Source organism: Artemia sp. Qi Xiang Cuo, chromosome 2 (genome assembly GCF_049724085.1).
Source record: "Artemia sp. Qi Xiang Cuo chromosome 2, ASM4972408v1, whole genome shotgun sequence".
Lineage (NCBI taxonomy): Eukaryota > Metazoa > Arthropoda > Branchiopoda > Anostraca > Artemiidae > Artemia > Artemia sp. Qi Xiang Cuo.
Genome location: NC_142795.1, coordinates 58,106,643 through 58,121,077, shown reverse-complemented (window position 1 = coordinate 58,121,077; position 14,435 = coordinate 58,106,643). Strand labels below are relative to the sequence as shown.

The 14,435-nt window shown below is 37.6% G+C and overlaps 1 protein-coding gene across 1 annotated transcript in view; it reads right to left on the bottom strand.

The window, feature by feature from the left end:
* The window catches only part of LOC148955428 (uncharacterized), a 28,350-nt gene extending 15,114 nt beyond the window's left edge, over window positions 1-13,236 (bottom strand). Inside the window, exon 1 of the mRNA XM_089107332.1 lies at window positions 13,170-13,236. Within this exon, the coding sequence (XP_088963458.1) occupies window positions 13,170-13,236 (67 nt within the window). The remainder of the gene's footprint in view (window positions 1-13,169) is intronic.
* Between the last annotated feature and the right edge of the window lie 1,199 nt (window positions 13,237-14,435).

Here is a 14,435-nt window from a genome sequence, read left to right as displayed (position 1 = left end):
ACACACACACACACACACACACACACACACACACACACACACACACACACACACACACACACACACACACACACACACACCCCCACACACACACACACACACACACTCTCTCTCAGTCTCTCTCTCACTCTCTATCTCTGTCTCTATGTCTCTCTCACTCTCACACACAGACACACTCACACACACACACACCCACAAACACACACACACACACACATACAAACACACACACACACACATGCACACACACACGCACACACAAACGCACACAAACACACACATACACACCCGGGAGCTTCCTTCGGGGTTGGGGTAGGAGGATCGGAGCCCTTTCGAGTTGGGGTAGAGGACTTCACAACACTGTTCAAATAGAAGTTGTGTATTATAACGACCCTAGAGTTTCAGCCTCAAATCCTTTCGAAAACATATTCTAAAATCATCTTTTAAAATGTCTCTAACTGTTTCGCCAAAATAATTGCCTGAAATGTCTAAAACAGTTTCGTCCAAATAATGTTTTTTTTACATCTCTGCGCTGTCACATTTGAAATTATTAAGAATCTTTTTTCGCGTTAATATCTCTTCATCTAAGATAAAAACATCCGGTTATTTGAAACCCACTTTGTAACGAGCGATTAATATTCATTTTATACCTGTCAGATTAAAATTCAAATTTTGAACCTTTCCGATGGGTTATTTTGATAAAGGATTAAATAGACGCAAGGCTATGTGCAAAACATATCTTAGTTTAAGAACGTTTGTTCAACCGTCAACTGTGAAATAGTAGTTTTTTTGTTTAATGAAATAATGGATTTTTTGCATTAGAAAAAAACTTTCTTAAAAGAGAGATTACAAGTTAGGTTTATAAATCTTTCAAAAATTAGGCTAAGCTATTTAGTACTTCTGCTCAATAACCACTAACTTATTTACTAACGATTGTTGAAGTGCCAAGTAATAAAACATAAAGATGGTTATGATATAATATGTTATAAACATGTTCGTGTTTAGTTTAAATAGAAGAAAGTTAGTTAATTGGGAAAATTTGAATTATTTTCGAAAATGTTGAAAGAAAAAAAATATATGCATTTAAAAATTCAGACTGTGCTTGTACATCTGGTCCCTGGTAAAGCATGAAGAGGAGCGGCCTCTCGATCTTGACCAGATGAGGCTGATGCATTATATGAAAGCATCCATTCCCTCTTGAATTTCCTGCCAGGTTGCATAGTGGTCTGTATAGAGCTGGCACTTGGCTTGATTGAATTTAATGGTTCGATTACTCCTGTCTCGGCGTTGTCCTGGGCTTCATTCAATTTTGCACGTTTATGTTGCGATGATTGATCAACAGCGTTCTAAAATAAAAATCATTTTCAGTTTTCAAACTATTTAGCTTACGGGAGGGTACTGCCCCTTCAATATCAAACCCCTAAAAGTTGAAAAAATGACGCAATTTAATTAGATATCTCAATTCTTAATTATTCCGAATATTAATGGATGGCGTTAGGCTTTCAATTCCATGGTATGAAACACGAAAAGTTGACAAGTATATATTTTTTTATATATGCAAAGTTTTTAAAACTTATATATCTAAATTACGAATATCACAGTACTAAACCCCTAAAATTTGAAAAAAAATGACAAAATTTAATTAGTTAGCTCAATTATTACTTATTCAGAATATTAATGGAGGACATTGGGCCTTCAATTCCATAGTATCAAAACACAAAAAGTTGACAATTATATATTTTTTTATATGCAAAGCTTTTAAAACTTATATACCTAAATTACGAAATACTTAAAATCACAGAAAAGGGAAGAAAAAGACTCCTGGACATAGCCTAAACTAAAAATTATTAAGTATATAAAGGGTTTCGTCCTCTAGCCTATATCTCACCCTATACGCTTATTTTTTTTTAGCATTTTCAAAAGAGATATCTATTCTAATTAACCGACCTTTGTGATTCGAACAAAATTCGAACTTTAGTGTAAAGAGCATGCTATTAAGGAGGGGGGTGACCTTTCATATCTGCCGAAACTAATATGCAAATTCTATTTTAATTTTTCATATACAATGAGCCAAAATCAAAGTGAACCTGCCTCTCTTTTTTGAATATTTACTAAAATTGAAATACATGGACTGTTTAATATTTAAAAGAAGGAAGCTTTTTAAAAGAGCTAACAGCACGGTGAAAAAAAGCGCAAGTAAGAAAATTCTTCCTTTACTTAATGGCGAGACAAAAAATAGATTTCTTTTTATTATAATAATGAGAAAATTTTACTCACCAGAAGTCGCTTAGAATATTCCATATCTATGTAAATGATTGCAAAAATATTGATACTGGTAGAATGAATGAACTATTCAAACTGTAGAAAATTTTAATCTGAAACTTGAATATACACAAAAAAATAATTGAATATATTGGCAGCTAAACAAGACGCACCGGTTTTCTGACACGCATTTACCCTAAAAGACATGTATATCATGAAGTAGAAATCTAGTCTACGTAAATTATGTCAGAAAAACTTGTCCTTCATAACATATTGTGCAAGGCCCTAACTAGCACAAGATGGAACATAGTCTACTCAAAGTATAAGGCCATGTGAGGGAGCTCTGAATCTCTTTGAATAGGTGTAGAGGGGTATCAGAATAACGTAGAAATTGCTATACAGGGTACAGAAGTATAAGGCCGTGTGAGAGGATACTCACTCTCTTTGAAAAGGTGTAGAGCTTCTATAGAAACGTCTTCCTATGGCCTCTATGGAATAGCATGGTAATTCCTAGGGCCTCAAGCAAAGTATAAGGTAACATACTACTTATGTGATATGCCGAATCTCATGGTGTAATTCAAGTTAAGATTACTTGATGTTTCGGGGTTATTTCCTTTTTTCCGAAATTGGCAAAATTTTCTCAGACTCGTAACTTTTGATGGGCAATATTAAACTTGATGAATTTTATATATTTTGAATAAGCATCAAAATCAAACTCTTTTAATGCATCTATTGTTATTAGACTCTGTTTCTTAGAGTTTAGATTGCCATTGTGCCGCATCGCTCCTTACTTACAGTTTGTTACCACGAATTGTTCGACTTAGCAAGGTTACTAGACCTAAAAATTTTCATTAAAATGAGCCTACTTTTCTGTGTTCGATTCTATCACCCCCAGACCAAAAAAAAGAATAAGGTAGGATATTTATTTATATTAAAAATCAAAATTGGGTATTTTAAGAATGAGGACTAAAACCTCAGTACCATCCCCCCCCCCTGTATAGGGGGGGGCTGAGGTTGTAAGTAAAGACGAGGATATATACAATTTACCAGAACCATTTTCATTTCGATTGTGTCCTGTTTTCAGGATCCTTTCCGCTATTTGTAAAACTATTCAGCTTTTTCGTATAATAAACAACTTTTTATAACTAAATTTAAACTTTAGTAGTTCTATCTATCTCGAATCAGAGAAGAACAGTGTGGATTTAGGAAGGGAATAGGATGCGTCGACCAAATTTTTACTTTTAGACTAATATAAATGAGAAGTGTCTGATTCATCAAACCTCTTTAGTCCTCAGTTTTGATAGATTATGGGGAAATGAAGAAAAGAAGATTTTCTCTCCAACTCAGAAAATTAAATCAGATATCATAAAGTTAAAGCTACTTAGCTAAAGATAACTACTTATCTGGTCTCCCCCAGGCCACTCAGCATGTCCCCAGGTGGCGATAGGGGAATGCGCTACAAATATGTAGGGTACCTCCATTGGAGACACAGACCAAGGGGGTACCTTGTCCCTGGGGGTCCGTAATAGAAACTGGGGCACCCACACTGGAGGTCATAAGTGCAGGTGGAGGAGGAAGAAGGTCCCTCGAATGTACACTCAATAGGGCCCACTGGTGTGTCCACAAGTCCCATGAGTTACAAATCTTCTCCCAGTAAAGGGTTAAATTGCATGGTGATGCAGGACACCATCGAGGGAGGATCCTCTGTAGGATAACAACTGCGGCAGGGCGTAAGATCCAGATATTTGGACAACGGCCTCAGCAAAGGGCCGCCTCGACCCTTTCGGGGTACCTGCAAGACTGGGGACCTTGCGGTCAATTCTAATCCCACTTGAGGAGTGGCGCCCCTTGAGGAAATTATAGCCTAGTAAAAGACACAGCATTTGCACGGGGTTGTGATCAATGGATAATTCTTCTGGGCTTGGTATGTTTTGAAGGGCGTCTTCGGGCTGAAAAATCTCTTCCTACCTAATTTATCTACTATGGGCTGCCTCAACGTAGTAGCATAATATTTGTAGGCATGAATATATAATGAGTCGGAAGTAATAGGCTTGAGATTGTCTGTGCAGGATTTCGACTATTGTTGATAGAAGAGCATCGACAAGTGCTGAAAACCATGTTGTGACACAGATGGACCCAGGATTGCGCAAAGCTTCCATTCATGGAAGTCCCAGAGACTTCTTGCTGTCCGGTTCTAAGCCGGCTTAAGCATTTCGGCGTAGACTTGAGAAAATATGTGATCCCCGTCCTGCACTGGTATCCGGGATCATTGCTTTTCCCGAGGCCAAAACAATTTCGATTATTTAAAAAACATGAAAATTGGAACTTGGAACTTGACCATCGTATCAACATTTTGACTGACGAATTCAAACGATTCGAACTGGACTTATTAGGTGTGTCAGAAACTCATATCCCAGGGGCAGGAAGCCTGAAATTAGATAATATAGACTTTGTTTACTCAGGCAGGAAGGATGGGGTACATAGACAGGGAGTAGGGCTCATGATGAGTAAGGAAGCTGCTAAGTCTTGATTAGGCTGGGAAGGTATTAATAATAGAATACTAATTGCTCATTTTTTTACTATAAAGTTCAGGATATCAGTATTATATGCCCCATTATAGTAGTATATGCCCTTGCAGAGCCGACTGACGGAGATACTGGTGACTAAGATGAATTTCATTTACAGTTACAGGAGCAAATAGACAGGGTCCCAGGCAGAAATAGGATGTTTTTACTAGGGGATTTTAACGCCCAGGTCGGTAGAAATACGGATAGATGGAATCCTAGCCTAGGCAAACTTGGTGTAGAAAAAGAAAACAGTAATGGATACAGACTTTTGCAATTTTGTAGGGATAACAATCTAGTTATAACCAACACGGTGTTTGGTCATAAAATGGCTCATGAGTTAACATGGTATTCCCGTGATGGTAAGACAGCAAACCTTATTGATTATGTTATAGTAAACTGAAGACTGGCAGGATCAATACAGCATTCTAGGGTATATAGGAGTGCTGTTATTGATGTTAAAAGTAAAGATCCTCTTCTGGTAGTGCCAAGGGTTAATTTAAAGCTCAAATCTCGGAAGGGTAACTACCTCCCTGGAAGTTATGATGTTGGTAGACTTCAGGATGAGAATTTGAGAGAAACTTTCCAGGAACAGATGAATACTAAACTTGAGAGTTTAAAATTTGATAATGTGGAAGATGGTTGGAATAATTTTAGAAAAATAATTTGTGAAGTTGCTGAAGATATAGTAGGGAAGAAAACTAGGACTTCAGCTAAAAATATTAGTGAAACAAAAAGAATGTAAAGAAAGTGGAGAAAGCATTAAAATATGAACTAAGGAGGTGTGAAGTGGAGGCCATGGATAAAATTGCCGAGGATCTGGAAGATGCAGCTAGACGGCAGAATAGTATAATATTGTACTAGTATGTTAGCAAATTGAGAGGGAGCAGTCAATCCGGACTTGACACAGTTAAAAAGAGGTTTGGTGCCACAATTTGTGATAAAGAAAGAGTTAAAAAGATATGGGCAGAATATTTTGAGAATTTGCTAAACAGAGATAGAGTAGCAGGAAAAGATATAGAGGAAAATAAAAAAGTTTATGGTACCTTGGATGTGAAGGAATATTTGTTTTGTGAGGATTAATTAACGTCAGTACTAAAAGGATTACAAAATAACAAGGCTCCAGGTACTGATAGGGTAGTAAATGAGTTTCTTAAATGTGGTTGCTCTAAGGTTAGTAATAAGTTACTGAAGATTATTGATATGATTTTTGAACAAGGAGATGTACCAAATGATTTTAGGAAAACATTAACTAAGCCACATTTAAAAAAAGGTGATAAAAGTTAGTGTGGTAATTATCGAGGCATTAGCTGGGTATCTGTAGGTAGCAAATTACTTAGTAATATGATACTTTTTAGACTGGGAGATGCCGTAGACAAAGTCTTAAGAGAAGAACAGTGCGGTTTTAGAAAAGGGTAGAGGATGCGTCGACCAAATTTTCACTCTTAGGTTAATAATTGAGCAGTGCCTGAGTTGTCAAACACATTTGGTCCTTAGTTTTATAGATTATGAGCAAGCATTCGATTCTGTTGATAGAAGAGCTTTAGCAAAGGTTTTATCCTTGTATGGTATACCAGACAAATACATTAAAGTGATCAGTGCTATGTACGAGAATAACACTGCTGCAGTTAAGGTAGGAATTGAGGCTAGCGGCTGGTTTCGTATTAAATCAGGAGTTAAGCACGGCTGTGCTCTATCTCCATTTATATGGATTATTTTGATGGCCTTTGTATTATGGAGCACAGGAAAAGCAATGGGAGACCAAGGAATCAAATGGGGAGGAAAGTCTAATGGACTTAGATTATGCTGATGATTTAAGCATCCGAGAGGAAGGTGTGAGCAAAATGAATGAACTTTTATAGGTTTTGCGAGTTCAGGGTGCTAGAATAGTTTTGAAAATTAATTTTAAGAAGAGTAAGTCACTAAGGCTAGGAATAAGTGAGGATGAAAAGGTGACGTTGGGTAATGAAAAGATTGATCAAGTAGGCAGCTTCACTTACGTTGGTAGCATTATTAGTAAATATGGTGGGAGCAGTGAAGATGTTAAAAATAGAATAGCCAAGACTCAGGGTGTTTTTTCACAACTAAAAAAAGTTTGGAAGAATAGGAAGATAAGTCTGCAAACCAAGACTAGAATGTTAGAAGCTACAGTGATGACAGTAGTCAAATATGGCTCTGAAGCATAGGTGCTTCGAAAAGCGGTTGAAGATTTTCTAGATGTTTTCCAGGGAAATTGCTTAAGGATTGTACTGGGTACTGACTGACCGTATTTCAAACAATAGGCTGTACGAAAAATGTGGCTCAATACCGCTCTCTAGGGCTATAATGAAAGAAAGGTTGAGATGGCTTGGGCACGTTGTACGGATGAAGGATGACAGATTGCCGAAGATTGTTCTTTTCGGCCAACCGTCTAGGGCTAAACGGAAAGCAGGTCGTCCTCGTTTGGGGTGGGATGACGTCATAAAGAAAGATTTAAAGGAAATGGGAATTTCGTGGGAGGGTGTAAAAAGGGAGGATTTGAATAGATTGGGATGGAGGATCTTGCGTAGCTGTGTTGGTTTCAGGCGGCTTGGTGCTGCGGTGAGTTGTTAGTAGTAGTAGTAGTAGTAAAGCTAATAATGGGAAACCTTGTGGAAGCCAGGTTTCAAGTACAGGAAGCCAAAGGTCATACGGTTTCTTTAATAGTAAAACTGCACTTTTTGCAGTTTTAAACCATCATTTTCGTCATAGGAAATGAGGTTAGTAATTAAACAGGGTTAAACCAGGAGTTAAAGAGGTTTGCCTTCTATCCATATTTATTAATTAGAAACTCTTTTCCCATGGAATAAGTTTTTCAAAGAAAAGTAAAGAACTCCATTAAACCAAAAATGAGCAAAAATAAAATCAAATAATCTACCCAGCGTGAAACTACCTCAAATCAGAATCTATAAGTAAATGAAACCCAAAACGAACAGAAATTACAATAAATAACCGAGTCAAACTCAAAACGAGCAGAAATTAACATGAGTTGGGCTCAAAACCCCTATGCCTTCCCAAGGCCAGAACATAATTTGCACTTATTGAAAAAAATATAAATGGTTTTACTTTTACAACTTTAATAAATCAAATAATATTAACATTTTGATTAACAAATATCAGTATAAGTTTAATAAACTGACAATTTTCATTCCACTTATATTTTTTTCAGTAAAGTGCAAATTATTTTCTGGCCTTGGGAAGGCATTGGGGTTTTGAGGCATAGAATATTTGTATGCTGGAAAAAATTTTTCAGCAATTTTAACAACAAGCACCCTTTTAAAAATCTGGACACAAATAGTAGTGTTTAATTTAGTTTCATACCTCCTCTAGTTGACCTGAAATAGTACACTTGATACCATTTGCAAAAAAATCTATTTACTTTCTTTGATAGCATGCATACACTTACGCTATTTTGATTTGGTTAAATTTTAAGAGCAGAAGTAGCCAAGAAAGTTTGAATATAATACCTTCAGTCGTTATTGGGATACTGCTGAGATGCCTTATTGAGAATTAGCATTAAAACAGTGCATTTTGAATTAATCTTAACTTACAACCTTTGCCCTGGGGACTGGGGGGTTTGTCATCCTCAAACACACAATTTCCAGAACTTTCAACTATGTTGAACAAAATCGCTATCTCAAAACTTTGATTGGATGTGTTTGGGGAAATGGTGGGCGTGAGAGAGGGGTCAATTACTCTCCACTAACTTTTGACTATTAAAAAGGGGTATTTCAATTTCCAAACAAATGAGCCCTTTTTGAAATTTTTACAACTTTCTATATAAACCTTATATGCCCCCATGGCATAACTTACAACCCTTGAACTGATGGCTCTGAGGGGCTTATCATCCTAAAAGACCTAATTTCCAGAACTTTTGACTACGTTGAACAAAATATGTATCTCAAAATTTTGATTGGATGTGTTTGGGGAAATGGTGAGCGTTAGGGGGGGGGGGGGTTAGTTGCCCTTCAATCACTTTCGAATAAAAAAGGAGCACTATCCTTTTCAGCTTTTAATTGAACGAGTCCTTTTTGGAGTTTTAACAACACCGCTTTCCATCAAAACCTTACATGCTCCCAGCGCATAACTTCCAATCCTTGCCCGCAGGGTTGTGGGGGGGGGGGGGAGATGGGTTGTCATCCTTAAAGATATAATTTCCAAAACTTTCGACTATTAAAAAGGGCACTAGACCTTTTAATTTTCAATCGAATGAGCCCTTTTTCAAGGTATATTCCCCCAAGGCATAACTTATAACCGTTGCCCTGAAGACTGTGGGGGGAGTGTCCTGCTCAAAGGTATAAATTTCTGAACTTTAAACTGCGTGGAATAAAATGGATATCTAAAATTTTGATCGGATGTGTTGGGGAAAATAGCGGGCGTGGAAAGGGTGTTAGTTGCCTTCCAATCACTTTCGACTGTTAAAAAGGACACTAGCCATTTCAATTTCCAATCGAATGAGCCCTTTTTGAAGTTTCTATGACAACGCGTTCTATAAAAACCTTATATTCCCCCAGAGGGCTCACAACCCTTGCCCTGAGGGCTGTAGGGGAGCGTCCTCCTCAAAAACATAATTTCTATCTGGAAATCAACAACGCTGAACAAAACGGCTATCTAAAAATTTTGATTTGATATTTTTGGAGAAAAGGTGGGCGAGAGAGGGGAGTTAGTTGAAAACTCAAATCAATTTCGACTATTAAAAAGGGCAATAGTCTTTTAAATTTCCATTCGAGTGGGACCTTTTTCAAGTTTATATGACAAAGCTTTCAATCAAAACCTTATATATCCCCTGGGCATAACTTATAACCCTTGCCCTGAAGGCTGGAGGGACAGTTTTCTGCTCAAAGATATAATTTCCAGAACTTTAAACTGCGTGGAACAAAATGGCTTTATCAAAATTTTGATTGGATGTGTTTGGGGAAATGGTGGGCGTGGAAGGGGTGATAGTTGCCTTCCAATTACTTTTGACAATAAAAAAGGGCACTAGCCATTTCAATTTCTAATCAAATGAGCTCTTTTTGAAGTTTCTACGATAACGCGTTCTATAAAAACCTTACATGCCCCCAGGGCATGACTTACAACCCTTGCCCTGAGTGCTTTGATGGGGTTTTCATCCTCAAAAACCTAATTTACAGAACTTAACACTACGTTGAATAAAATGGCTCTCTCAAAATTTTGATTGGATATGTTTGAGGAAAAGGTGGGCGTGAGAGGGGGGTTAGTTGCCCTCCAATAGCTTTCGACTATTAAAAAGGGCACTAGTCTTTTGAATTTCCAATCGAAAGAGCCTTTTTCGAAGTTTTTACGACAACGCCTTCTATTAAAACCTTATATACCCCCAGGACATAACTTACAACCCTTGCCCTGAGGGTTGTGGAGGAGTGTCCTCCTAAAAAACATATTTTCTATCTGGAAATCAACTACGCTGAACAAAATGGCTATCTCAAAATTTTGATTGGATGTGTTTGGGGGAATGAGGGGCGGGGGGGGGGGCTAGTTGCCCTCCAATCACTTTCGACTATTCAAAATGACACTAGCCCTTTGAATTTCTAAATGAATGAGCCTTTTTTAAAGTTTCAACGACAACACGTTCTATAAAAACCTTATATGCGCCCAGGGCTTAACTTAGAACCCTTGCCCTGAGGGTAGTGGAAGAGTGTCCTCCTGAAAAACACATTTTCTATCTGGAAATCAACTACGCTGAGCAAAATGGCTATCTCACAATTTTGATTGGATGTGTTTGGGTGAATAATAGGCGTGGGGGGGGGGGGGGGGGCTAGTTGCCCTCCAATCGATGTCGACTATTCAGAAGGGCACTAGCTCTTTGAATTTCCAATTGAATGAGCCCTTTTTGAAGTTTCTACGACAACGCCTAATATAAAAACCTTATATGCCCCCAGGGCATAACTTAAAACCCTTGCCCTGATGGTTGTGGGGGATTTTCCTCCTCAAAAACATGTTTTCTATCTGGAAATCAACAACTCTGAACAAAATAGCTATCTTAAAATTTTAATTGGATATGTTTCGGCGAATAATGGGCTTGGGGGGGGGGGGGCTAGTTGCCTTAAAATTACTTTCGACTATAAAAAACGGCACTAGCCCTTCGAATTTCGAATCGAATGAGCCTGTTTTGAAGTTTCTACGACAACGCCTTCTATAAAAACCTTACATGCCCCCGGAGCATAACTTAAAACCCTTGCCCTGAGGGTTGTGGGGGAGTGTCCTTCTCAAAAACACATTTTCCATCTGAAAATCAACTACGCTGAACAAAATGGCTATCTCAAAATTTTTAATTGAATGTGTTTGGGGGAATGACGGGCGTGGGGGGGGGGAGTTAGTTGCCCTCCAATCACTTTCGACTATTAAAAAGTTAGTAGAAATTATTTTGCGTTTGGTATAAAGTATATACTACTACTACTACTACTAACAACTCACCGCAGCAACAAGCCACCTGAGGCCAAGACAGCTACGCACGCTCCTCCTCCACCCCAATCTATTCACCCCAATTCTTTTTACACCCGCCCAAGAAGTTCCCATTTCCTTTAAATCTTTCTTTATGACGTCCTCCCACCCCAGACGGGGACGACCTGCTTTCCGTTTAGCCCTAGATGGTTGGCCAAAAAGAACAATCTTCTGCAACCTGTCATCCCTCATCCGCACAACGTGCCCTAGCCACCTCAACCTTACTTTCATTATAGCCCTAGAGAGCGGTAATGAGCCATATTTTTCGTATAGCCTATTGTTTGAAATACGGTTAGTCAGCCGGGTACCCAGATAGAACACAACTGGGATAGAACACAACCCTGCTTAACTCCCGATTTAATACAAAACCAGCTGCTAACCTCATTTCCTACCTTAACCGCAGCAGAGTTATTCTCGTACATAGCACTAATCACTATAATGTATTTGTCTGGTATACCATACAAGGATAAAACCTTTACTAAAGCTCCTCTATCAACAGAATCGAACGCCTGCTCATAATCTATAAAACTGAGGACCAAAGGTGTTTGAAAACTCAGGCACTCCTCAATTATTAGCCTAAGAGTGAAACTTTGGTCGACACATCCTCTACCTTTTCTACAACGGTACTGTTCTTTTCTTATCACTTTGTCGACGGGATCTCTTAGTCTAAAAAGTATCATATTACTAAGTAATTTACTACTTACAGAGACCAGACTAGTGCCTCGATAATTACCACACTCATTTTTATCACCTTTCTTAGAAAGTGGCTTAATTAAGGTTTTCCTAAAATCGTTAGCTACTTCCCCTTTTTCAAAAATCATATTCATAATCCTCAGCAACTCATTTCTAACCTCAGAGCCACCATATTTAAGAAACAAATTTACCACCCTATCAGCACCTAGAGCCTTATTATTCTTTGATCCTTTTACTACTGTTGCTAATTCCTCCTCACAGAACAAATTTTCCTTCACATCCAAGGTATCACAAACTTTTTATTTTCCTCTATATTTTTTCCTGCAACTCTATCTCGGTTAAGCAAATTCTCAAAATGTTCGGCCCATCTCTCTTTAGTTTTTTCCTTATCGCTAATTGCGACCCCATTCCTATCTTTAACTGGGCCAAGTCCGGACTGACTACTCCCTGTCAATTTGTTAACGTACCAGTAAAACATTTTACTATTATGCCGTCTAGCTGCATCTTCCAGATCCTCGGCAATTTTATCCATGGCCTCCACTTCACACCTCCTTAGTTCATATTTTAATGCTTTCTCCACTTACTTTACATTTCTTTTGTGTTCATACGATCTATCACTCCTATAGTTCTTGTACAAGTCCTTTCTCCATTCTATTAAACATAAAGCTTTTTCACTAATAATCTTAGCTGCAGTTCTAGCTTTCTTCCCTATTACACCTTCAGCAACTTCACAAATTTTTTTTCTAAAATTATTCCAACCATCTTCCACATTATCAAATTTTAAACTCTGAAGTTTAGTATTCAACTGTTCCTGGAAAGTTTCTCTCAAATTCTCATCCTGGAGTCTACCAGCATCATAACTTCCCGGGAGGTAATTACCTTTCCGATATTTCAGCTTTAAATTAACCCTTGACACTACTAGATGGTGATCTTTACTTTTAAAATCAATATAAGCACTCCTATATACCTCATTATCTTGTATTGATCCTTCTAGTCTTTGGTTTACTATAACATAATCAATAAAGTATATTGTTTTACCATTACGTGAATACCATGTTAACTTATGGACCATTTTATGACCAAACACCGTATTGGTTATAACTAGATTGTTATACCTACAAAATTGCAAAAGTCTGTAGCCATTACTGTTTTCTTTTCCAATACGAAATTTACCTAGGCTAGAATACCATCTATCGCTATTTCTACCAATAGGGGTATTAAAATATCCAAGTAAAGCCATCACATTTATACCTTGGACCCTGTCTATTTGCTCCTATAACTGTAAGTAAAATTCATCTGATTCACTAGTATCTCCGTCAGTCGGTTCTACAGGGGCGTATACTACTATAACTGATACCCTGAACTTTCTACCTGGGACCCTGTCTATTTGCTCCTTTAACTGTAAGTAAAATTCATCTGAGTCACTAGTATCTCCGTATGTCCGCTTCCACCACCAGTATCATTTCTGAGAGTGTTTTTCATAATTGGTCAGTTAATCACTTAAAAATGGTACCGACTCTCAGGGAAAACATTGTCATGTTGCGTTTTTTAATACCCAAAAATAGCCAGTAATGTAGTTTCTTTTGTCCTGAGTAATTGCAAATCAGGTTTTTCTTCCTATTCATTTATGCTTCATTCATTGTTTATTTTATTTATTTTTCCATTTTTATTTATTGTTTATTTTATATTATTCACTATGATTGGGCAGCCGATGAAGATGACAGAGAGCCAAAGATCATTCTTGTCGGTCAACCATCTAGGGGAAAACCAAAAGCAGGTCGTCCTCAAATGGGGTGGAAGGATGTCATAAAAAAAAGATTTAAGGGAACTCGTAACTTGTTGGGAGGTTGTAAAGAGGGAGACTGTGAATAGATTGGGTTGGAGGAGAAGTATGCGGAGCTGTGTTGGCTGCAGGTGGCTTGGTACAGCAGTGAGTTTTAAGTAGTAGTAGCAGGTTTGTCGATCCTAGAAAATTGCGAAAAATTCAGTTTCAATAAGACATTCTTCAGTTTTTTTCACTAACTTCTCCGCATCCAGTAGCAGAAAAAATTTTTGGTTTTGAGTAAGTCAATAGATTCCTGGTTACATGAAATCTTCTAAGAGTGGGCTTATTCAATATTAACATTTTTGCGCTTTTTATAAGTAGTGTAAAAACGTCTGCATTTAAAATGCCAACGCCTTAAAATCTTAGAAAGTGATTAAATTTTTATTTCGGAAACACTCCAGTTTTGAAGTTTTTCAAGTTCGTGTTTGTAAAAATATTTATAATGAAGCCCGTGTTTAAACCCAATTCAATATGTATTCATAGCTGCCAAATACCTGAAAATCCTTTCTTCCACTTTTGGTAGTAAACTTATTATTGTTGTTAAGGACATGCTAATGCTGTACCATTTTATTGGTCATGTATAATTATGTCATCACAGGATTGCCATTTAAGGA